Here is a 25,249-nt window from a genome sequence, read left to right as displayed (position 1 = left end):
AGACAGAAGGACAGCTACTAAGCGACCAGGGCCATCTGCCCCAGGTAACTCCATTCTGCTGCCCTTTTACGAAAGGGCTACCGCATTTCCACATTGAGGTGGGTCACCTGCCCAAGCAGCTCTCTTGACAGTGTCCTAGGCTCTAAGGATGTCCCGCTGGCCCGCTCTCGGTCGAGGTGTCGCAGAGAGAGGGTCGGTGCTCAGGGGTCTTGGCTCGTACAGCGCTTCCGGGAAAGCTAGCGGGGAGGCCGAGGAAGGCTTGGCAGGGTCTCCATCCACCAAAGGCGTCTACGCTCTCCCGCCCCCAGTCCCCAATCTGGATATCCCCAGCGCCTCGCGGACGCAAAGCCAAGATCCCACCCTCACCCTCGGCTCAAATTAGAGGCGACGATCGCAAGCCTCTTAAAACAATCGAGACGGCACTGAGCCGGGTTCTAAGGCACCTGGCCACCGACCCTAGCGGGGCGGGGTCGGGCGGCCGGAAGATGGCGGTGGCGGCGGGGTCCGCCGGTCACTCTCCAAGCCGCCCTTGACTAGTTCTCGCCGCCGCGCCACCTACCTTGCTAGCGAGGGTTCCAGGCTCGCTGCGCGAGGGGGCAGTGACGAGCACCTGGCGCCACCAATCAGAACCCGGAGTCCCGGCCGCGCCCAATCAGGGCCGGGAGGCGGAGACTGGGGGGGGTATAGGGTGCAAGTTGGCAGCGCATGTGGTGGACGCGGAACGCTCGGGAATCTCTGCGCTAGCTTCGCCGCTTTTCGCGCGCTCTGTACCCCGGCCCCTGGCGCCGGCCTGAGGAGGCCGAAGAGGCAGGCGGCCGAAAGGGCCGTTGGCCCTCCGGCGTTGCGGCCGGAACCGCGGAGAGCCTGCTGCAGTGGTCGCAGGCCCACCGCCGCGGCCGGTGCCTCGACCGACTCTCTTAAAGGAGACTTCTCAGCGGTTGCTGCAGAGGGAGATGAAGGACCTGTTAGACCGTGAGGCGACTTCGGGGCCGGCCAACTAGGAGGACTTGGCGAGAGGGCGCCCGCACCCTCCCGGCCTTGTTCCTTTGGCGCCGTGAGCGAAGTGTCACTCTCCTCCGGGCGCGCGGCGTGTGCACGCGGCCCCGGCGGGGCGATCGGGCGGCATGTTTCCGCGCAGGCCGCCGACCGGCCTGGCTGCATGGCTGGTGGGCGCGGCGGCGGCGGCCGGGCGCGCGGGCGCACGGGGCGGGGGCCTGCTCGCCCTGCTGGCCAATCAGTGCCGCTTCGTGACGGGCCTGCGCGTGCGGCGCGCGCAGCAGATCGCGCAGCTCTACGGCCGCCTGTATTCGGAGAGCTCGCGCCGCGTCCTCCTCGGTCGCCTGTGGCGCCGGCTGCGCGGGCGCCCGGGCCATGCCTCTGCCTTGATGGCGGCGCTCGCCGGCGTGTTCGTGTGGGACGAGGAGAGGATCCGGGAGGAGGAGTTGCAGAGGTGGGCTTGGTGACGAGGTCGTGCTTCCTCTCTGGGGTGGAGGGAGGGTCGGAGCGGTGGGGCTGGGAGGTGGAAACCTTAAAACCTGGGGCCGGCCTTGGTGATCGCTGTCTCCCGTTGACCGGGTGGTACTGGAAGTGACGATGCAAGTAGTTTGATCAGGTTGTAGCAAACCCACGTTTCTACGTTGCCTCTGCGGGTTAACTTGATTTGTTGAATTAGAAATAACTGCAGGTGTAGGCTAGTGGAGAGGGGGACTTTGGGGGAGCGTGCCACTATAGAAATAACGTTTTGGGGACTTCCCTGGTGGTCCAATGATTAAGAAGAATGCGTTTCTAATGCAGGAGGCTTAGGTTCCATCCCTGGTCAGGGAACTAAAATCTCACATGCCGCAGGGTGCGGCCAATTTTTTTTTTTTTTTTTGACTAATTAAAAAAAATAACGTGGGAAGTTGGTATTGAAGACATGTAAGCTATTGCTCATGTCATCATTCTTTCAGGAAGATGCAAAGGCTGCCCAGGTGGCACAGTGGTAAAGGGTCCGCCTACCAATGCAGGAGACATGGGTTCGATCCCTGGTTGGGGAAGATCCCCTGGAGGAATGGCAACCCACTCCAGTATTCTTGCCTGGAAAATTCCATGGATAGAGGGGCCTGGGGTCGCAGAGATTAGGACTGCTGAGCAAGCACGAACGCATAGAAGGTCCAAAAACCAAACAGATTTTAAAATGGACCTGAGGGTGTAGATACGCAATTTACAAAGTTACATTGTTCCAAATGGGATTTCGTGAGATATGCCAGGAGAGCCCTTTTGTCATTGTGACTCATGGCAGGATTATGAGACTGGAGATTTTGCCCTCCGGGGACAAACCAGTAGCCCACACATTTTAACCTGGAAGAATTAGGTCGGTTTTTCTTGCTACTTCCACTAGAACTCCGAGAGTTTCACTAGGCTCTGTAATCACGTTGTCATCATCAAAAACTTCTGTGAGAAGTATAGTACCATTAGTTGAATTTGCTCATCTGTGGTTCTAAACTGAGCCCTTACAGTTTTCATGTAATATGAGGAAACCTTGCTTTGGGTCTTGCTTTACAGTGTCGCTGTATTTTTTTTTTTTTTTTTTAAACAAAAAAAATGTGTGTCTCTCCACATATTCTGCCCCCGAACTCTGAAACTGATTTCAAGAACCTCGGATAGTCCCCCTACCTCACATAAATTCCAATACAAGTCTGTTCTGGTCATTTCTTCTGTTATTTCACACTTTTGGTTAGGTGAAAGTGGAAATATTTCAGTAAAGTTAATACTGTGATCTCTCTGGAAGTGTAGGACCCAGATGCCAGGCAACATTGTGAGTTGTCGGTAAATGCAAAGTGTATCTTTAGAGCTGGTAATACTTTTCCTAGCAGTAAGAAGGACTGTTTTACAAATGCACTTTAAACTCATAACCATGAACAACCTTACTCAAAAACGTTAAGGTATCAAAGCATGAGAGGTGGTCTGCCTAGTTTCTGTTAGTGTTTTGGGGTATTTTGTTCTCAGGTGTGAGAAATATGGGAAGGTAACTTTTTAGTTGTAAAATTACCAGTGACTGTTTGAATTTGCATTCTGTTTTTTGATGATGATGGAATACCCATGTTCCACAGTCATGAAGTTTGAGGGGAAAATTCCTAGTTGGATTTGGTTTGGGAAAGAGAAAGACCAGGAAAGGGCCTCTGGGTGCCCTGTTGGGAATAGGAGTTGAGTAGTGTTGAGGCCCGGGTGATAGATTTCATACTTTTTCGTCATGTATTTTTATTGATGATATGTTCTAGAACGTCTCTGTTCAGTAGGTCTCCCGTTTCCAGGAGCTGGAGGGGGAAAATAGAATAAGAAATAGATGTGGTAAACATTTGAGTCCATAGTCAACTATCTGCCGTGGGAGAAAGAAATCAGACAGTTGAAGCACTTGATTCTAATCCAGCTCCTAAAGAGATATTGTTCTGTATTAACCCACTTGGGGTTAATACAGAAGCTTAGACAAAGGCCAGTAAGAGCACTTAAGGTGCCCTTTTTGACCCTCTCCAGCCTTGTTGTTCCAGTAAAGGCCCTCATTTGACTCTCCATGTCCAGTTCATGCTTGAGTTCAGTCATATACTTAAAATTTGATCAAGTCCATTTTGAGGATTTTTAGAAATGTTACCTTGATCGGGGGGCAGGTGATATGCTGTCAGCTGTATGTAGGTTGTACGGTGATTTCAAAGGTCTTTGTTCTCCTAGCTGGTCCTGTTTGTATTTTATTATTAATTAATTAATTCTGGTTGCACTGTGTGCGTCTTGCTGGGTCTTAGTTTCCTGGCTGGGGATCCAGTGGCAACGAAAGCAAGGGATCTTAACTACTGGACTACTAGGGAATTGCCAATATTTTATTGAATAAGGTATTCTGGGTACAGGTTAGCCTTTTTAGGTTTGGTGGTTTTTTATGTATATTTTAAACTTTTATATTGGTGTGTAGCCAATTAACAATGTTGTGGTAGTTTCAGGTGAACAGCAAAGGGACTCAGACATACATGTACACGTATCCATTCTCCCCCCAGACTCCCTTCCCATCCAGGCTTAGGCTTGGTGCTTTATTTTGTTTGCTTTACAGGATGCAGTGCTGAGGTTAGAAGATCTTAGATTCTGTTGGCACTGGTTGGATGATTTTGGGTAGCTTCCAGAATGAGCATAGTGCCTGTGCCTCGGGACATGTGCATTTCTTTCATTGTTTGTGGAAGAAGAGCGTGATTGTCCCATGGCCCCTAAATCACAGCCTTTGGGTCTTCTGTGCCATTTCTGTACCAGCTTGTCCTGGTACACACTCATCCTGATATGGCTGTTGTCACACAGTGATGGGCTGTAAGGCTCCCTTTTTGAATGTGAACATCTTAAATAGGAACTCATTAATTGAGAATCAGCACGAACATTTGAGGAAAGAAGTAAATTGTACTCATTGATGGTCCAGGTATAGAAATCAGGGATTTTAATGCTTAGTCTAGCTTTCTTACCTGATTGACTTTAATTAAATGACCAGACAAAATAACTTCTAACCACTGTTTTTGGTGCTGACTGGCATTCTGTGAGTGCAGGGCAAATCTTATGGAAAAATACTAATAGTAATTTTTTTTTTATTATTATTTTGGAACATTAAAAAAATTATAGGAACAAAAAGGAAGTTAAGAAATATGAAAGACTAGCGGAAAATGTTCCATTAATTTCCCTCCTCTTTTTAAAAAAAACTTAAAATTCATTGCTCTCGAAATTTGAATAAATATGTACCAATAAAGTTGCATGAAGAAAATTGGCCATTTTCCTATTTCAGCCTTCAAACTTTTCACTGTGCTATTAATTAGATAAATGATCAACAAAAAGTCCTTTTGGCTTAAAGGGACCCCCCCCCCTCCCCCGTCACTTAACGATGTTTTTACTCTCATACATTCTTAGATAATCAGAACTATGTAATAAAAACTAAGGTTTTTTTTTTTTTTCCTGAGATTGTCTTCATTATTTGATGGTTAACCAGTTGGCTCAGAATTGCAAGGAGCTGTTGATGTCTCATTTTTGGGTATGTCCCATGACAGTTGTTCTTCAAGGTCTTTAACTTTGATATTAATTGGGAATTTGAGGAGGGGATCATTGAAACAAAGCAGTGTTACTTTGGTAAATTACTCATTACAGGAATGGCTTCATTTGAGTCATTTTGGGGCCTTATATTAAGCTCTACACTTAGGGTAGGATTCCCCTAGATGAACCTAATATGATAATACTTTCTGTTTTCATGATTTTATGCCTTCAATTTCCATAGCTTTCCATACAGCCTTTCTTAAATGTTGAGATGACTTTAGTTTTGAAGAAAGGAAAGCATTGACTGTCTTTCTTTGATCCTCTTACTAATCTGGTCCTGCTGCTATTTTGGGTTTAATCTCTTTTGTCCTTCTTTCTCCCTTGTTACTTAAGTCTCTCAGATAACAAGGTGTAGGCAACCATCCCCTCCAGATAAGATTTGACACAGCAGAATAATGGGATACATAGTGAGAGGTTTTTTTTCTTCACACAAATAATAGTGACCGAGCTGATGATGTCTGTCATGTCAGCATTTAGAAATTGAGACCCTTCTGGATTCTTAAACCTGGGACAGTGCTCATTGGCATTTTCATGAGGCAGTCTCCTTCTGGCATTCATACTGTGCTGTACAAAGAGTGAGCGTCAGGCCTTCACTGGGCATTGCTATCCCCCGAAGGCACTCAGTCTCACCTAGTGACCTTTACTCTTAAGAGGCTGATTAAGCAGTGGGTCAGAAACTCTGTACCACTTTGAGTCTTAGAAGGCTGTTAAAAATATTGCCTATAGTCATATAGTTTAATTTTCTTAAAACCATATTACTATATAATTTTATGAGCCTCTGATGTATTTTTCTCAAGACGTTCCTGCCCCTCTTCATTATGTGGTAAGGACATTGAGGAGTCCAGCTTAATTTTTTTTGAAGGGTGCTTTACTAGTCCTCAGCAGGCCATGACTGGTTTGTGTGATGCCTGCATTGTTCTCACAGCCAAAGCTAGCTGTGTCTTTACTTTTGCTTTCTCCTCTGCAAGACCTATTGCCCACTCTAAATTTCCTTCCCTATTTCTCTATGGTTTTTGCAATGGTAGCAGTCAATCCTGTTTTGCAATGTTTAATTCACACTGAAACTTTTAAAAGGTTAAACATTTTTCATCAGACCATCAATATAAATTGACTGGCTAGGGTTATCAGTTGCAAACAGAGAAACTGATACTGGTTAACTTTCTTCAAAAAGGGTGTAATCAGAAAGGTGTTAGGACACACACAGCATTGAAGGCCGGGGAGAGCCCAGGTTGGCTGGGAGGACAGCCACAGCAGCTACAGGAATGCTCTGCTTCGGGCAGTGTTGCTGGTTTAGTTTACCCAGATCTGTTGCATTTTTCCCTCCAGATAAGTGAGGAAATCTGAAAGGTCCTGTGCCTCGGGTTATTTCCTCTACCAGAAGTCTCTGATTAACTGTGATCATTCGATCACTGCTAGGGCGCAAGAGGGGGACTGGGCTATATCTCACCTATTTGGGGGTTCTCCTCAATAGGAAAAGATTTCAGGTGGTCAAAACACAAATGTCCTCGTACATAAATACTTTCATTGAAGTTCAAAGTTTAAAAATCAGAGAATTGGAATAGACCTTCAAGAAATAATGTGCTCATGTTACAGGTGGAACTGGAGCGCCTTTGAGGTAAAATGACTTGTAATCACAGCTCAAGTTGGCAGAGCTGGGACTAGAACCCAGATCTCTGCGCTATCCTTTGGATGGCTGTAAACTTTTAATCCGGGGTTACTGGTATGATTTTGAATTTTGGACTTCTAAACTAGTATTAATGTAATCTTTTAATAAGAATTTGAATTATTGAGGCCTACCCCCATATTTATTTTACTCAGTTTATTCTGCGAACACTTACTGAGCATGTAATGTTTACCAGGTACTTGCTAGGAGCCATTTTAGTAAGGAGGATAGGCATAAAGGTAGATTAATTATAATATAGTGCAGTATGTTTCTGTATAGGAATAAAAGTAAATGTGTATGGTTAACCCTTTCTTGGAGTTAACCTTGAACTTTATGGGTTTTTTTTAATTTATATTTTTATTTATTGACTGCACTGTGTCTCGGTTACAGCACATGGGATCTTTAGTTGTGCCATACGAACTCTTATATGTGGGACCTAGTTCCCTGACCAGGGATTGAACCGTGTCCCTTGGCATTGGGAGCACAGAGACTTAGCCGCTGCACCACCAGGCAAATCCCTTTGTGCAGTTTCTGAAGGTTAAAGAGGAGTAAGAAAGGGCATTTCAAACAGAACATATCAGTAGGTGTTATCTTCAGTCTTGAACTGTAAAAGCGACAGAGTCAGCCAGCAGTCTTGCTTTGCTCACTCCTCTTTAAAGATTAAAGGGAAAATTGTGTGTTTTTTTTTTTTAATGGTGCTGGGACAACTGGAGATGCATTTGTAAAATAGTGAATTTATACCCCATACCTCACACTGTACACAAAAATTAAAATGGGTCAAAGACCTAAGTGTAAACTAAAACTTGTAGAAGAAAATATAGGCATAAGTTCTTACGATACTGGGTTAGGCGGTGGTTTCTTAGCTAGAACACCAAAAACATGAACAGTCAAAGGAAAAATAGATTAATTTGACTTCATCAAAATTGAAAACTTCTGTACAGCAAAAGTTACTATCAAGAAAGTGGGAAGACGGCCCACAGTTTCAGAGAAAATATTTGTAAATATTTAACAGGAGACTTTCGTTCAGAATATATGAAGAACTTTTAAAAGTTGACAGTAAAGACAACCCAATTTAAAACAAAGATTTCAATACATCTTTTCTCCAAAGAAGATACACAAATAGCTCATAAGCACATAAAAATATGCTTAACATCATTAGTCATTATACCCGCTAGGATTGCTGGAATCAAAAAAGTTAGTTTCCCAGACCCAGTAAATCTACTGCTAGGAATTTACCAAAGAAACTGAAAGCTTTCATCTGTATACAAGTTGTATGCAGATATCTGTAGCAATATTATGCATGATAGCCAAAAAGTAGGAAACCCCTGCATGTCCATCACCTGATGAATGGGTAAACAAAGTGTGATACATCCATATGATGTATCCGTACAGTGGATTATTATTCAGCCGTAAAAGCAATACACCAGAGCATGAGTGAAATTGTGTATTTTACTAAGTGAAAAGAGCCAGACCCAAGAGGCCATATTTTATAAGATTTCATTTATATGAATTGTCCAGAGAGGCAAACTCATGGAGACAGAAGTAGGTTAGTAGTTGTCAGGGGCTATAGAAAGTAACTGCTGTGGGTAAAGATTTCTTTGGGGGTTGGTGACAATGTTCTGGAATTGGTGGTGATGGTTGTACAACCTTGGGACTAGACTAAAAAGCACTGATTTGTATATAGTAAAAGTATAAATTTTTATAGCAAGTAAATTATCTCTCTTTAAAATAAAGGAGGAAAAATACGTGAGTACTCTTACAATATGATAGGAAGACAACCGAATTAAAAAATGGGCAAACGATATCAAATGACATTTCATAGGCATAAAATATGAGGGCTAATTGTATGGCTAGTATTAAGCACTTTACATGTAAATTTAATTTTTATAATCAACCTTTGAAGTAGGTACTATTATCATCCCCAATTTACAGGTTAAGAAATAGGGATTGTTAAGTAATTTAATATTCTCATTGATGAATGTTAGACTGGGATTCAGACTCAGGAACTCATATTTTTATTCCCTACACTTTATACTGTTTTAAACCCACACCGCTCTGTGTAAGTCTTTGTGTGGCCAGTTCATTTTTCAGGGCTGACTCCAACCACCCCACCATGCCTGTTGTTTTTCTCCTCTCCAGATCCATTGATGAGATGAAACGGTTGGAGGAAATGTCAGGTATATTTCGGAGCTCTGGAGTTGAGCGCCACCCCCCAGAACCAAAATCCCAGACAGAAGGGGTTGAAGATTCAGGAGGCACAGAGCAGCCATGGGAGATGGTGATGGATAAGAAACACTTCAAGCTGTGGCGGCGTCCCATTTCAGGCACCCACCTTTACCAGTACCGAGGTGAGTCCCCCCCGGCTGCTGGGGGTGTGTTTCGCCCCGGCAGGTGCATGGCACTCTGTTCTCTTACACTCTCCATTGTGGTTTTGTTCCGGGAGCACTGCCCTGCTGTGCTGTTGTTTTTCCTACCTGATGATAAGGGATCACGGCATCCGGTCCCATCACTTCATGGCAAATAGATGGGGAAACAGTGGACACAGTGGCTGACTTTATTTTTCTGGGCTCCAAAATCACTGCAGATGGTGACTGCAGCCATGAATTTAAAAGACGCTTGCTCCTTGGAAGGAAAGTTATGACCAACCTAGACAGCATATTAAAAAGCAGAGACATTACTTTGCCAACAAAGGTCCGTCTAGTCAAGGCTATGGTTTTTCCAGTGGTCATGTATGGATGTGAGGGTTGGACTATAAAGAAGGCTGAGCCCCAAAGAATTGATGCTTTTGAACTGTGGTGTTGGAGAAGACTCTTGAGAGTCCCTTGGACTGCAAGGAGATCCAACCAGTTTATCCTAAAGGAGATCAGTCCTGGGTGTTCATTGGAGGGACTAATGTTGAAGCTGAGACTCCAGTACTTTGGCCACCTGATGCGAAGAGCTGACTCATTTGAAAAGACCCTGATGCTGGGAAAGATTGAGGGCAGAAGGAGAAGGGGACGACAGAGGATGAGATGGTTGGATGGCATCACCAACTCGATGTACGTGGGTTCAGGTGGGCTCCGGGAGTTGGTGATGGACAGGGAGGCCTGGCGTGCTGCAGTTCATGGGGTTGCAAAGAGTCAGACACGACTGAGCGACTGAACTGATGACAAGAGTCTCCTTGTCTTTGTTATACTCTGCTATAGGTTGTCTCTGTCATACTTTGCTGCCCCAGTGTGACTTCTGTTTCTGAATCTGCCTTTAAGATCTGTACGTCAGTACTCTGCAGTTCAAATGCAGTTAAGTGATAGGAACAGAGTGGGAGATGAGTGTGGCAAACATTGCTTATCCTTTGTTCTAGTGTTTGGAACCTACACGGACGTGACACCGCGGCAGTTCTTCAATGTTCAGGTGAGTACGTTTCTCCTCCCAGATCAGGAGCTGCTAAGCCTAGAAGTCCTCTTGCCATCATTCAAATGAGTGATTTCTTTGACTTACAAGATGTTGACTTCAGTCCATCCATCTCTCTGCGCCTCATGTCACGTCAGCTAGCCTCTGGGTGAGCCTTTGACTTACAGTTTGCCTTCTGGGGATGAGGCCAGTTCTGCTCTTTTTAAGACTGTTGGGAAGATCAAATAGAGGAAGGATTTGAGTGCTTTAATATATTTTATAAGACTTTATAATTTCCCCCCCTAAACAGTTTGAGGGTAAGTTACATGCCCTTTGTTCCAAAACCCTTCAGTGTGTATTTCCTAAAAAACTGGACATATTCTCCTAACTAGCCATGGTACCATTATCAAAGTCAGCAAATGTAACTGATGCAACCCTGATAGAATCTTTGTATTCCAGTTTTGCCTGTTTGTTGGCTTAGCGATGTCCTTCCCCTACAGTATACAGATGTAGTCAGGACTTAGCAATCTGGAACTTGTCCACAGTAAAGGTGTTGTAAAGATAAGAGTATGTGTTCAAAGACTCTGTTCCTCCTTGCGGGGAAATACAGAAAAGGGGAGCTGGGATCACCTAGAGTTCTACAAAAATTGTTTTTTCCTTCCTGGAGTTCTCATGTTTTACTGGACTTTGAGTAACTAGTTTGGTGATTATAACACCCACTGCTAACACACAAGTGCACGCTTTCCCCTAAGCACTGAATTCTGTCAATCTGTATTGAATTTTTGTTGATTTGAATGTGTATGATATGTGTCTTTCTTTGAGATTCCTTAGTTCTTAGTGATGTTAGAAATTTTTAAAATAAAGCAACTTGTGTGAGGTGTCTGCCCGTACTTTTGGACTTTTTGTCTGTTTAAAACTTTTTGGAATTATTTCACCCTTAGAAATTTCTATCACTGTCTACTGTATTTTCTCTAGACATGTCTATGACAATATTTTTTTCTTACACTTGTGGGTTTTTTTTTTTTTTTTTTTTTTTTAAGATTCACTTTCAAGGTAAAGGGATTGGCCTACAGGAAGGGATTTTATTAAAGGACTCATCTGTAGTAACACAGCTGTGTCTTTGACACTTGGGCACTCTCCTTAGGTCACATCACTGTTTCAGAAGGCTCTTGGGTAAGAGGCCCACTCCTCTGGAGAAGTCTTCTGTAGCTTCGTTCTGGATTTCTTGGGTCTTCATGGTCTTTGCTCTTTCTATAGCTGGATACAGAATATAGGAAAAAGTGGGATGCCCTGGTGATCAAGCTGGAAGTGATCGAGAGGGATGTGGTCAGTGGCTCTGAGGTTCTTCACTGGGTGACTCATTTTCCCGTAAGTATTGTACCTCTGGTTTTGCTTTGATCACGTCCACATGAGACAGAGCCCTGATCCTCCCACCCCTGCTCTTCTTTAGTACCCGATGTACTCACGGGATTATGTGTACGTTCGGCGGTACAGCGTGGATGAGGAAAACAACGTGATGGTGTTGGTGTCACGGTACGCATGCTGAGCGGCTTGGCCTTCATTCACACGTGTCTGGTGGGAGTCTGCTTGTCTTGTGAGTGAAGCCAGGGCGCCGTGCGTCCCAGCGAGAATGTGACTGTCTCAGAGGGTTGAAGGGATGCAAACCTTTCATCAGAATAATCCTTCAGTTCCTTAATGGTGATAATTAAAGAGACACCGAGTTAACTCACTCTGCTTTTAGAAGTTAGTGTGTATTCATTCATGACTTTTCTGATGTAGTCATTTAAAAGTTTAGAGGCTGCCTTCACTCCGTAACTCCAGCTCCGGTGGCCCTGCGTGTAGAGACAGTCCTCAGTTTCTCTTGCTTCTTTCCTTGCCAGTGCTGTGGAGCACCCGAGTGTGCCAGAGTCTCCGGAATTCGTCAGGGTCCGATCATATGAGTCCCAAATGGTTATCCGTCCACACAAGTCATTTGATGAGGTGAGTTGTATGTCATCCGAGATGTGATGGTTTAGCGCTTTATGAATTTTCTCAAGGATCGCCTTTTGTCTGAACTAGGGGGGGGCATGCTGGTTCTCCAGCTTGGCTGGCATCGAATCCACTGGAGCCTGCTTAAATAGTGCTGGGCTGTGGCCTGAGAATTTGCATGTCTTAAGCTCCCAGGGGAGGCTGGTGCTACTGGCCTGGGACCCACACTTCAGGACCCCACCTGAAGTGGTGTACCTGGAAGACCCTTGAGACAAAGCAGTGATGACCCCTTGGCTCCTGTTACCTGAGGGGCGGTGATGAGAACACGCCGGCCCTGACTCATACAGGCTTGTTGGCAGTGTTCTTAGGAGCCAGATCGAGCTACTGTTCCCATCAGAATTTCCCCACAGTGGGCAGAACACGTAACACATTTCAGGTCTCCTGTTTCCTTATCAGTGCTGTCTGCTTCCTTGAACATTTTATGACCTTTCTTTGCAAAGAATATTTTCTTCAACTTAGTGTGGTGTTTTAGTTTTGATGTTTTAGCCAAACCTCTGTTGAGCGTACATACTGATTGTGGTGGTTGCTGTTTTTAGTCCTGTTCACTTTGAAATCACTGTTTCTCCCCATCACCTGTGTTTTAGAGCTGTATGACTGTTCTCTTAGCCGAGCTTTTGTTTTTGCAAGTTGGTTTATTTACACCACCTATATAATGGGACTCTTCTAAGCATGACAGAAACTGTGGTTTGCCTCAGTGGTGGTTTTCGGGGAGCTCTATGTTGACGTTTGTACCGTTATAGAGCGATGGTTTTTTTTTTTTGCACGTGGGATCTTCACCACCAGGGATCGAACCCCTGCATTGGAAGCTCAGAGTCCTAACCAGTGGACCACTGGTGAAGTCCCAGAGAGCAGTGTTCTTCAAACCATGAGTTGCTACCCGCTTGTGGAAGACAGACTTAATTAGTGCTAGAAAAGGAATAAACAGAAACCAAATGTAAGCATATTTTATGATACTTTTGTTTGATTACATACGTACAAGTACATGTGAGAGAGAGGCTGAGAAAGAAAGGACTTGTTGGCCATGTAGAAAGTATTGTTCCAGTGTGTTGTAAGTTAGTACAGGTAAACATGTTTCAAAGTCCTTGCATTAGAAGCAAGAATGTTGCGATTGCCTGGGCAGGCTGGGCCTGTGGGAGTTGGAGTTGTGCCTCCTGCTTTTCTTTGATGTTGCTTCTGAAGTCTGAACCTTGTCCATGTATTTCCTATTTGGGGGAAAAAAGTGACTGGAGTCCCAGCATTACTGCCTTTGGAAACCCTGACCATGAGATAGCTAAGGCAGAGTTGGGCCACCAGCGGACTGTGTTGTACCAGGAAATAGCTTCTTTCAGCTGAGGTGGGGGAACAGTATGAATTGTAAGTATTATAGCACATTGTGGCAAGCTCTTAGGAGAAAGGTAAGACTTGAGTTGGTTCTTGTAAAAAAGCAGCCTCTAGGTGGAGGAAAACAGGAAGGACCCTGGAGGTAGAAGACCTGATTCCGTGATTCAGCTGCAGACAAAGGAAGGAGGGAACCTTGGGTGTTGAGAGACTCAGTGCTTGGAAAGGAAGGCAGAGTCTGGGGAGGAGTGGTGATTACCTTGACCGTGTACAGAAGATGCCTGAAAGCCAGGCACTTGAGTTTGGATTTGCCAGATGGGACGTAGATCCTGAGCCAGGGTGTGGTGTTCTGTTTTATTGTGGCTGTGCTGCCGGATTACAGGACCTCAGTTCCCTGACCGGGGTTGAACCCAGGCCACGACAGTGAAAGCCTGGAATGCTCGCTGCCAGGCCATCGTGGAACTCCCCAGTTTCCCTTTTTATTATGGAAAATTTGAGATGTAGACGAAAGATGGAGAAGTAGAGAAAGTAACATGTGTGGACTCTGTCCTCCCTTGACTCCGGCAGTGATCACCCTCTTGGCCAAACTTGTTTTATCTGCACTCTTTCTGGTCACTTTTGCACAACCCTGATTTTTTTGAAGCAGATTCTGGTTTTGCTGTAGAAGAACCGAAGAATTCCTCTATACATATTTTAGTATTTATCTCAAAAAGAAGAGAGATTTTTTGAAAACATAATATCGTGTTCCCTAATATCTAATATCTGTAGTGTTTAAGCTTTCCTGATCATCCATGAATTTTTTTCTATTTATTTGATTCCTGATTTCAGGTGAGATCCAGATATTGAAATGTGTTCACACTGTAGCTTTGCATCTATATCTTGAGTTCTCCCTCCTTTTTTCCCCCTTGGAATTGTATTTATTGAAGAAGCAGTTTCTTTGTTCTGGATTTTGCTGGTTATGTTCTCACAGTGTCATCTAATGTGTTTTTCCGTCCCTTGTGTTCCCTATATGTGGGTACTTAGAGGCTTGACCAGATTTAGGTTATTTGCTTGGAGCAAGACTGCTTTATTAAGAGGTATATAATGTCTGATACTGCCTTTTTATAGGGTTCATGGGCTGCTCTCGGCAAGTACACTGGCGTGTCCTGCCGTTCCCTCCTCCAGTGGATCACATTTTGTCGGAACTCTCCACTATGAACCGACGGTCTTGCGTGGCCCTGCATGGCATGGCTCATAGCTTCATGGAGTTAGCAAGCCCCTTTGCCATGACAAGGCTCTGATCCCTTTCTTTGTGAATTTGGAGGTGATTGATGAATATTACTCAGCTCAACTATTTTATTAGAAGTTACAAAATACTATTTGTATGAACTCTTCATTCTTTCTTCGCTTATTTCCATTTATTAGATGACATACTTGAAAGTCGCTCAGTCATGTCCAGCTCTTAGCAACCGCGTGGCCTATACAGTCCATGGAATTCTCCAGGCCAAAAGACTGGAATGGGTAGCCGTTCCCTTCTCCAGGGGATCTTCCCAACCCAGAGATCGAATGCAGGTTTCCTGCATTGCAGGTGGATTCTTGACCAGCTGAGCCACCAGGGAAGCCAGTACTTGAAAGTTTATACATGGACTATTTGATTTCCCATAGTTCACAGAGGAAAGGGAAATAAGAAAGATGCTGATTTGTTTCCTTCATTTACTAGTTTTTAAAATGTTGAATTAGTTCTTTCAACAAGCAATCCTCCAAAGGTTAAAGTTTTTATTTTTTTAAAGAAATGATGGGACTTACCTGGTGGTAAGTCTCATTGGAAGACTCATACTTCCAATACAGGAGGCCTGGATTCAATCCCGCATGCTGTGTGGTACGGCCAAAAGAAAAAAGACATGCTATTAGAAACTCAAAAATTTAAGCATATCTGGTTTGTTTTACAGTCACTTTTATCTAGGATCCTCTTATTGACCAGAGCCCTTTTGACTTAACCTCAGAAACTCTCCTGTCTTCTGGTGCTACATTTCAGGTTCACCTTCTATAATTTTAGGTGTGAATCTGAAAATGAGCATTTCTTCTAGGAGCCTTAATACCACCCTTTGGCGTCTAGAAGTTCTCATATTTCTGGGCCTGTTCATTCTTAAGAGTAATTTAGCTTACATCCCTGTTCTTTCTACCCATTTAATTCCTTCTTCCTGACGGCAGTTGTTTTCAGTTTTGACTTTTTTCAGTATAGGCAGTACTGTATGAAAACCCAGGACTTTGACTTCTCAGTCCAAGTGTTTTATGGGAAGGATCATTTCAAGTTTTTTGTACGTGTTAGCTCATGTCTCCTGGCGAGCCTTTGTGGCGTCACTGTTCCCGCTGTGCAGGCTTCACGTCTCCTTTACTTCTGTGGTGTTAAGTCTGTATGTCTGTTACAGCACCTGTCTGTCCTATTAATTGGAAGCTCCTGAGGGCAAGGACTAGCATGTTCTTATTTCCCATATAGTGCCTAGCACAGTCCCCAGACACATAGCAGACATTCAGAGAGCTGTTGAGTAGATGAATAAAGGACTCAACATTTCACCCAGGGAGTGAAGAAGGTGGGCTTGGTGGAAAGGCGTGCGAGTCACAGTGCTGCTGTCTACAGCTGTGGCCAGTCTGCTTTGAAAAGTGCAGACCTGGGGCCTCCGTGGCAGTCCATTGGTTAAGATCTTGCCTTCCAGTGTAGGGGGTTTCGGTTTGATCCCTGATTGTAGAGCTAAGATCCTGTAGCCAAAAACCCAGAACATAAAATAGAAACAATAACAAATTCAATAAGGAGTTTTTAAAAGTGGTTCTCTGTTACCCTTTGGGTGGAGCATATTTGCTTCAGACCTCTCCAGGGATCGGGACCCCTGTAAATCTCTTTAATCTTTGTCTTCAGTGTACCAGTGAGAGGGCTGAGTCAGCGAGAGTGGGTGCCTGGGCCTGTGGTCAGGATTCTGGGTTCATCTTGGCTCTGGTTGAATATGTGGGTGAGCTCGAGCAAAGCCCTTCACCTTTGTGTGCTCAGTTTCCTCATCTGTAAAATGGGGATTAGCAGCGTCTACATTATAGGATTGTTGTGAGGAGCTGAAGCAGTTCCTGACACATAGTTGTAAGCGCCCTGTAAATGTTTGATGCTAGTGTTAATAGTGATAGTGGTAAGAGTTAATATCATTTCGATAACGATTAAAATATTTAAACATGGTGGGGTATGTGTTGAGGTCCACCCCCACATTCTAAGATTGACTAGAAAGACGCATAGGACCCAGCTGACAAGGTACTCGCAGCTAAGATTTATCACAGTGATGGGAGGATGCACAGCTGGATCAAAAGGGGGAGATGCAGGCGGGTCTGGAGGAATCCCTGCGGGCTTCCCGTACTCCCTGTCCCGTGAGGGCTCTTGGAACACATCCTGTCCCAGCCACAGAAAAGCAGCAACACGTGTGATGATTCTGCCTGGAGAAGCCCAGTGTCTGTACTGGGGGCTGGTCACACAGGCACCCTCTGCCTAGCACGTCCTACAGTCCCAGACCCCAGGGGGAGAGCGGGGGCTCAGCAGGAAGCACATTGTTTGCCCAGAGGAGGCGCAGGGCGCCCTGGAGCACTCAACTGTTGACCGGGGTCAGGCAGGCACCAAGTTCCCGGACACCACTGGGCTGGCCTCACTAGGTAGTAACCTCTCAGGTCTTCAGCGTTAACTCTCTTCTGCTCAGGGTTAAAAAGATGCCACTCTCCACCCCAGAGTCCGATCGTGGTTATTCTGTGGCACTGGGTACGGAGGCTGTGAGGGGTAATTTGGGTACCTTCATCTTTGCTGTTTTTCTTTTCCAGAATGGCTTTGACTACTTGCTGACATATAGTGACAACCCCCAGACCGTGTTTCCTCGCTACTGCGTTAGTTGGATGGTTTCCAGTGGTGAGTGGGTGCTTGTGCACGGGGCCGGGTACTTGGGCTGAACGTTTTATTTTTCTCTAGCTTCTCAGTGGCTTCAGGGAGGTTAACACTTGTTTCATGGGAGGCCTTCCGAGTTCATTATTGAATACTGTCTTGAAGGCAGTGAAGCCTCCGGCTGCAGTTTGGAGGGATGAGCATTCTGGTCCCAAAACGAAGCCTATGCCCAGAGGTGAATCGAAGAATGTTTGCTTAATACACACTGTGTACATTAACGCATTTACAAACTTTCTTCTTAGATCGTGTCAGAAGCCTTAAAACATGTGGTTATAGGACAGTCCACTGGGGAAAGGGGCCACCACCCTTCTTAACAAAGGCAACAGCACATCACTGCTGTGATTGACTGCGTTTTTCCTGGCCAATCTCTTCCCTTAGAAACAGCTTCATGAGATTGTCTCTCTTGTCCTCTGTAAGCGGTGTCTTACCCTTCAGAGGGGAATGGAGAGGAGGTTAGGTGTTTCTACTCTTTGACATTTTTCAGCAAAATTGGCTGTGCCACTGATAAGTGATATTTGAATCACATAAAAGAGAGCCTTTGGGGAGTTAGGAGGTCCTGGGTGGTTTTCACTCCCTATAAGTCTGTTGTCTGTCTGTGAGGCTGTGATCTCTATACGGAGGCATTGACTTCCTGCCTGGAAAGAAACAGGCCCTGCTAATTTTGAGCCTGGTGGCTCAGCGGTAGAGAATCCACCTGCTGATGCAGGAGACTCAGGTTTGATCCCTGGGTCTGGAAGATCCCCTAGAGAAGGAAATGGGGAAACGGTAACTCACTCCAATGTTCTTGCGTGGAAATCCCATGGACAGACTTACAGTCCATGGGGTCGCAAATAGTCAGACACGACTGAGTAAGTAAAACAGTGAAACATAGTGAGCCTGCTGGCTGGCGTGCCCGCCCACCCAGGTTGCCCTCTCTCCCGACAGGCATGCCAGATTTCCTGGAGAAGCTGCACACGGCCACTCTGAAAGCCAAGAACATGGAGATCAGAGTGAAGGACTATGTCTCATCTCAGCCTTTGGAAGTGGGGAGCGAGGCCAAAGCCGCCACCCCATCTTCTGAGCGCAAGAGCGAGGGCAGCTGTGGGCCTGCCCGCATCGAGTACGCTTGACAGGCCCTGGGGGAAGCGGGGCCAGGCGGGTTCCAGCCCTGTCTCCGCATCGCCACGCCCTCCGCTGCAGAACAGGGTGGGGTCTGCTGTGGCCACCACCGCAGGCTGATTCAGTACTGCTCTCAGAGCCCTGCTGCTCAGTGTCGGAACCGGAAGAGGAGGCATCCAAAGGCCCTGGGCACGTTCTCAGGCCAAGCGTTTTGAAACTGGTGTTTGCTGGAGCTCCTCTGGAACCAGCCTCGCCTCAGGCCAGAGGGGACAGCATCCTTTGCTTTCTCTGCCCACATTCCGTTCTCAGCCTCGGTTCTGCAGCACTTTGGGTGGGTTTCCTTCGGCTCTGAAGGTCCAGCTGGACCACGTGGATGGTTGCTCTCCAATGAGGGGTCATGGCCGGGGGCACTCTTGGTCACAGTCCTGGTGTTGAGGGGGTGTGAACTGTTGCTTGGCAGCGTAAGTGCCTTGTCCTCACCTTCCCGTCTCTAGGGACATAGTTTGTACCAAGAAATGTCAGTCTCCGCCTCCTGTTGCCGTTCCCCACGCAAAGCCGTTTCCCTGAGTCAGCCAGTTCTTCGGTACTCATGTGCTGTGTCCATCTGGGCCACTGCCTCCCCGTAGCCCATTTACCAAGAACTGGGAAACTAACGCTGTCAGACAGTAACTCTATCATCAGTGTTTTTGATAGCATCAGTGGAGATGCTCAAAACATTATCCAGTTTAGCTTTGTGTGTTTTTTTTAACTTTTGTGTTAAAAAACGGGATGGAATTAGGGAATGGAATAGGATTTTTTTTCCATAGTCTGGACTGTATAGACAGCACCATTTTGATTCAGGCATTATTATCACACTTTGGGTTTGATTTGATGCCCGCAAATTGGCCATCTTGGAAGGCTGAAGGCAGAGGGGTGGGGGTCGGGCACCTCCCTGGAAGCTCTCAGAGCTGCAGACAAGCTGTGTGAGCAGACAGATGCAGTCGGTCCCAAATGCTCATATAAGGGGGAGGTGACTCATGTGACCCTGTGAAAAACTTTTCGTCGTCTTCTGAGCTAAAATTAAGGCAAACCACACTGTTCAGATAAAGTCACAATCAGATGGGATCGGCCTGGCCTGGCTAATGGGGCTTATGGTCATGCTGCACTCTGACTGGGAGCATAGGGACAGGCTTCAGGGCTTCAGATCCTTCTCCTCCCCCTTATTTCTTAGAATATGAATGACGAGATTTTCCCCACCCGCACTTGCTACCCTTTTGTGTTGCTGAAAGAGGAGCAAAAGCTGAGATTAAGCCCCTTAACCTTTTTACGGCCTAAGTTTTGTGCCAAAGAAATGCCTGCCCCACTCTTTGACGTCTTGCAGTCTCTGTGTCGTTGGCAGACCAGAGGGGTGCCTCAGACAGTCCCGCTTCTCTTCATCGGTTGTGTCTCCCTCCTCTTCCCCAGGGATGAGTCCCTGGGTTGCATTGGAGCTGAGCGCCTGTGACTGTTGGGACGGGTGGTATGGGCGAGTGCCGTGAGTACACTCGAGCAGAGGAGCTGTGTGTTGCTTGTGTGCTTTTTGGCAATTTGACTCTGCACTTGGTGTTGGTCTGTATAGTTACTTACGTCATTGTAATGATTTCACTCCTGACTGTGACGTTTTTACCAAATGCGTGAATAAATAAGGATTGGTATGAAGGAATGTGTCTTTGGACGTACATTGTCAAGGAAGTCTTGCATACTGGGCTTATTACTTCTTCCTCATCAAAAAGCGTGTTCCCGCCAGCAGAGTTGGCACGTGAAAGCAGCAAGATTTGGTCTTCGCTGGCGGTGACTGACACACCACCCACCACCTTGCCTACAGACTATAAGGCCTTTCCAGGTGACCAGATTGGCGATTGAAAACAAACCACCCATTTCCACTTCCTTGTCTGGATGCACTGATAACCCACACCCGTTGCTTTAAAAGGATGGGCTTGGCGGGAGCAGCGTTAGAAGAGTGGCAAGGCCTCTGGCCTGGGTTTGGAGCTGGAGAGGGGGTGAGCCCCAAAACCCAGGGCGTGGCAGGAAGTGAGGTCACACAGGCGGTTCAGCTGGGGTGCAGGTTGGTGCCGGATGCATTGAAGACTCCGAGCTCACAGTGTGTTCTGAGTGTATGTGTGATGTTTCCTGTGGGAGACACGAGGTGAACACATGCACACCCAAGACTGTGGCAGCTCCTCCACATTGCTGGGAAGTCCTCTCAGCTAGCAGGCCTCCTGTTCAAGGTCGTGGACTGTGGGCACACGTGGCTCTGCGTAACCCCTCACTGGGGAGCTGGGAAGTCCTCTCAGCTAGCAGACCTCCTGTTCAAGGTCGTGGACTGTGGGCACACGTGGCTCTGCGTAACCCCTCACTGGGGAGCTGGGAAGTCCTCTCAGCTAGCAGACCTCCTGTTCAAGGTCGTGGACTGTGGGCACACGTGGCTCTGCGTAACCCCTCACTGGGGAGCTGGGAAGTCCTCTCAGCTAGCAGGCCTCCTGTTCAAGGTCGTGGACTGTGGGCACACGTGGCTCTGCGTAACCCCTCACTGGGGAGCTGGGAAGTCCTCTCAGCTAGCAGGCCTCCTGTTCAAGGTCGTGGACTGTGGGCACACGTGGCTCTGCGTAACCCCTCACTGGGGAGCTGGGAAGTCCTCTCAGCTAGCAGACCTCCTGTTCAAGGTCGTGGACTGTGGGCACACGTGGCTCTGCGTAACCCCTCACTGGGGAGCTGGGAAGTCCTCTCAGCTAGCAGACCTCCTGTTCAAGGTCGTGGACTGTGGGCACACGTGGCTCTGCGTAACCCCTCACTGGGGAGCTGGGAAGTCCTCAGCTAGCAGGCCTCCTGTTCGAGGTCGTGGACCGTGGGCACACGTGGCTCTGCGTAACCCCTCACTGGGGAGCTGGGAATTCCTCTCAGCTAGCAGGCCTCCTGTTCGAGGTCGTGGACTGTGGGCACACGTGGCTCTGCGTAACCCCTCACTGGGGAGCTGGGTGCCGGCCTTCGCCCTGCTTGGCACCCTGGCCGCTGTCCAGGCTACGCGTGAACACATGCATGGAGAAGCGGTTGGGTTCCTAACAGAGCAGCGTTTGTGCTGCCAGACAGCTCCAGCTTTCAGGAAGTTCTTTACATTGACGCCAGGTGGGCCTCATCCTGTCTACTGAAGGGTCAAGCCCTGAGCCTGAAGCAACACTGGAAAACTCTCCCGTGGAAGAACCCTTCATTTTCTTGAAGGCCGTGCTCATGTGACAGCTTTTCCCAGGCTTTATGTCACCAGCAACTTTTAAAAATCCTCCAACTTTTTGAGTAGTTCTCTGGCGGTCCAGTGGTCAAGACTCTGCCTTCCAATGCAGGGCATGTGGATTTGATGCCTGGTGGGGAGCTAAGATCCCCCATGCCTTGTAACCAAAAAATGTGAAACAGAGGCAGAAGCAGTTTTGTAACCATTCAACAGAGACTTTGAAAATGGTCCACATCAAAAAAATGTTTTAAAAAATTCAACTTTTTATTTTGAACAATTCTATACATACAGAAAAGTTGAAAGAGTACTAATAACACCTGGTATACCCTTCCCCTGCCTTTGCTGGCTGTTATCCTGTTGTCGTGTGTGCTTTATCTTTGCTGTATACACTGCTATGACTGGACTGTGTCCTCAAATGTGTATGCATGCTGGGGCCCTAACCCTCAATGTGACTGAGATAGGTCTTTGGGAAGTGATTAGATGAGGTCTTGAGGGTGGGCCCCCATGATGGGATTAGTGCCCTTTATACTAATTGCTGCTGAAGTTGATCTCCCTCTCCACCACACGAGGAACATGAAAAGCCAGAGCACTCTAACCAGGGACAGAATAGACCAGCATCTCAACCTTGGTTGCTGAGCCTCCAGAGTTGTGAGAAATCTGTTGTTTAAGTCACTCTTGTCTGTGGCATTTCATTATAGTGGCCTGATTAGACTAATATACTTTTTCATGACCATCTGAAAGTAAATTGCAAACATATTTCATTAAATATTTGACCAAGGTTTTTTTTTTTTTTTGGCCTTGCTGTACAGCATGCCGTATCTTAGTTCCTGACCAGGGATCGAACCTGTGTCCCATGCAGTGGAAGCATGGAGTCCTAGCCACTGGACTGCCTGGGAAGTGCCTGAGCATGCCTTTTTTTTTTTTTTTTTTTTTAAATAAAGATACTCTGTGTAAACTACACTGCAAATAGCATACAGATAAGCTGTTGTACATAATATCTAATAGCTCATATTAAAACTTCCTTGGTTGCTCCCTAAATGACTAGCAACCCATCCCCCAAATTAATATCCTGTTAAGTGTATGTTGCATTTGTGTCCGTTGTCAAGAGCAGCCAAGTAAGTTGGCAGCCTGCCGTTTGTAATGTAGCTTCACAGGTGCTTAAGATAATTTAGTGCCTGCCTGTCCCGTGCTCATTCATGTCCAACTTTTTGTGACCCTGTGGACTGTAGACCCCCCAGGCTCCTCTGTCCTGGAAAATTTTCCAGGCAAGAATACTGGAGAGGATTGCCATTTCCTCCTCCAGGGGATCTTCCCGACCCAGGGACTGAACCCGTGTCTCGTGTGTCTTCCGCACTGGCAGGCGGATTCTTGACCACTGCGCCACCGGGGAAATCCCTAGGGAAATGTAGTTTTCGACCTGGGAGCTCGCACAGCTGGCCCCAGCCCGGGCTGCTCAGCCCAGCACCCCAGGTGCTGACAGCGGAGCCTGTCCCGCAACCTAGAGGCTGCAACAGGCGGCAGCCCCCTCGCTCGGCACACGGCTCACATAAGCTGGAGTGCCGTTAATGTGTTGCCTGCCTCGTCACACTGCTGGCTTCTGTTGTGCTTGGGATAGCACAGTCACTGAGCATCTGCTGTGCCCAGCACTCTGCTTCATGCTTGCGTGCGAGATCTCTTAAAATCCTACCTGCAACAGCTCTGCGAGAATGTAGCTCTCCCTGTGTTATAAGCAGGAAATGGCATCAGAGGTTAAGTAATTTTCCTACTCAAACTCACAGGAAGTGACAGTCGAGCCAGGGTGTGGACCTAATTTTGACCCTACAAAGACTCCTGGCAAATGGCTTCAAGCTGGGCCAGTTTCTCATAGGTGGCATGTTCGAATCCTTACCAGGGCTGTTGACTTACCTTTGAACCTGGATTGTGGGCTTTCTTTTCATCCCCCGTGTTCAATTTTATGTGGTTTTAGTCTTGCCTTACTGCCTAGCTCCATTATCCAGTTACCAGCTGTTTGATGGTGCTCTTTCTATGAGTATTAGAAGCAGTAAATATAATTTCTCCTCTGAAAATTTCAGGATGTGCACCACTAGCATGACACATGGATTAATATGAAGAGCTGGGGCAGTTTTCTTGGGGTCCTTGTAGCATTTTCTAAAAATGTTTACTCACAAAGAAACTAGTCTCTGAACACAGCATAGTAGGACGGGAGTTTGGAAATTCTTTTTAAAATGAAAACATCCTTCAGAAAACGTGAGAACTCTGATTTCTAACAAATAACCTTGAGAAGTATCTTTAACTATAGGGACTTCCTGGTGGTCCAGTGGTTGAGAATCCACCAGCCAGTGCGGGGGACACAGGTTTGATCCCTGGTTGGGGAAGATCGCACATGCCTTGGAGCAGCTGAGTCTGGGCCACAGCAACTGAAGGCCCACGCTTAGAGCCCGTGGTCCACGGCAAGAGAAGCCACTGCCGTGAGAAGCCTGTGTGCAGCGACGAAGACCCAGTGTAGTCATAAATAAATTTAAAAAATTAAACTCTGGGTGGAAGTGATTTTGATGTAAAATGTGCTTATTTTTATAAACCTCAGTAGTACTTGAAAGAGTGTCATTTCAAAGGAACTCCCAGGCTACACACACTCACAATTGCTTTAATGACCTCATTCTAGTCGATTCTGGTCCACAGATGAAATTAAAAACTTTTTCAGACAGATAACTTACAAATGATCTAACTTTATCATCTATTTTTAAAGAGCCTGAAAGTGAAAAGTGTTAGTCGCTCAGTTGTGTCCAACTCTTTGCGACCCCATGGACTGTAGCCCCCCAGGCTCCTCTCTCCGCGGAATTCTCCAGGCAGGAATATTGGAGTGGGTTGGTATTCCCTTCTTCAGGGGCTCTTCTGGACCTAGGGATTGAACCTGGATCTCCTGCATTGCAGACAGATTCTTTACCATCTGAGCCACCAGGGAAATCCAATTTTTAAAGAGCCTGCTGCTGCTGCTAAGTCGTTTGAGTCGTTTCGGACTCTGTGCGACCCCATAGACGGCAGCCTACCAGGTTCCCCCGTCCCTGGGGTTCTCCATGCAAGACCACTGGAGTGGGTTGCCATTTCCTTCTAACCACACCTAAAAAGATAGCATGGTTGTTTGAAAGCAGTAGTGTTTGGATGTTTTTATGGTTAACACATTTGATCATATCTTAAAACTCTGCTGAGCACATGAATTAGGATTATGTTCAGCTTTGAGAGACAAGACTGACCTTGATATTCTTTTCTGAATGTGTCTGGTCCAGACACGGTGGCTCCCCGTGAGTCCCGTGGGTCCTCCCAGACCCAGGCTCCTGCCTCACAGGGGGTTGAAATCAGTTACATCAGAATCTGGAGGGTGAGGCGCGAGTATTGCGTTAGGCTTCTGGATGTATTACAGTTTGTCAGTGCTCATCCTGAAAGGTGGAGTCCAGAATGGCGCTAGTCTCTTCCCTAGCAGAGGAGCGTCACTGGAGCAGGGGGC

At 46.6% G+C, this 25,249-nt stretch overlaps 1 protein-coding gene across 2 annotated transcripts; it reads left to right on the top strand.

Moving 5' to 3' along the window:
* Positions 1 to 684: 684 nt before the first annotated feature.
* Positions 685 to 24,264, top strand: STARD7 (StAR related lipid transfer domain containing 7). Of its 2 annotated transcripts, none has more exons than XM_055539332.1 (8): positions 685 to 1,450; positions 8,891 to 9,099; positions 10,092 to 10,141; positions 11,378 to 11,488; positions 11,571 to 11,653; positions 12,001 to 12,100; positions 17,291 to 17,375; positions 24,047 to 24,264. In XM_055539332.1, exons 1-8 carry the CDS (start codon positions 1,125 to 1,127, stop codon positions 24,070 to 24,072), a joined length of 990 nt encoding a protein of 329 aa, XP_055395307.1. In that variant the 5' UTR covers positions 685 to 1,124; the 3' UTR covers positions 24,073 to 24,264. The 2 variants fall into 2 exon arrangements, with proteins under 2 accessions (XP_055395307.1, XP_055395306.1); XM_055539331.1 differs by lacking the exon at positions 24,047 to 24,264 and adding an exon at positions 18,333 to 20,183.
* Positions 24,265 to 25,249: the final 985 nt, after the last annotated feature.

The sequence above is a fragment of the Bubalus kerabau genome, chromosome 11 (assembly GCF_029407905.1).
Source record: "Bubalus kerabau isolate K-KA32 ecotype Philippines breed swamp buffalo chromosome 11, PCC_UOA_SB_1v2, whole genome shotgun sequence".
Taxonomy (NCBI): domain Eukaryota; kingdom Metazoa; phylum Chordata; class Mammalia; order Artiodactyla; family Bovidae; genus Bubalus; species Bubalus kerabau.
The sequence above is the reverse complement of the archived record's forward strand: the minus strand, read 5'-3'. Positions and strand labels throughout refer to the sequence as shown.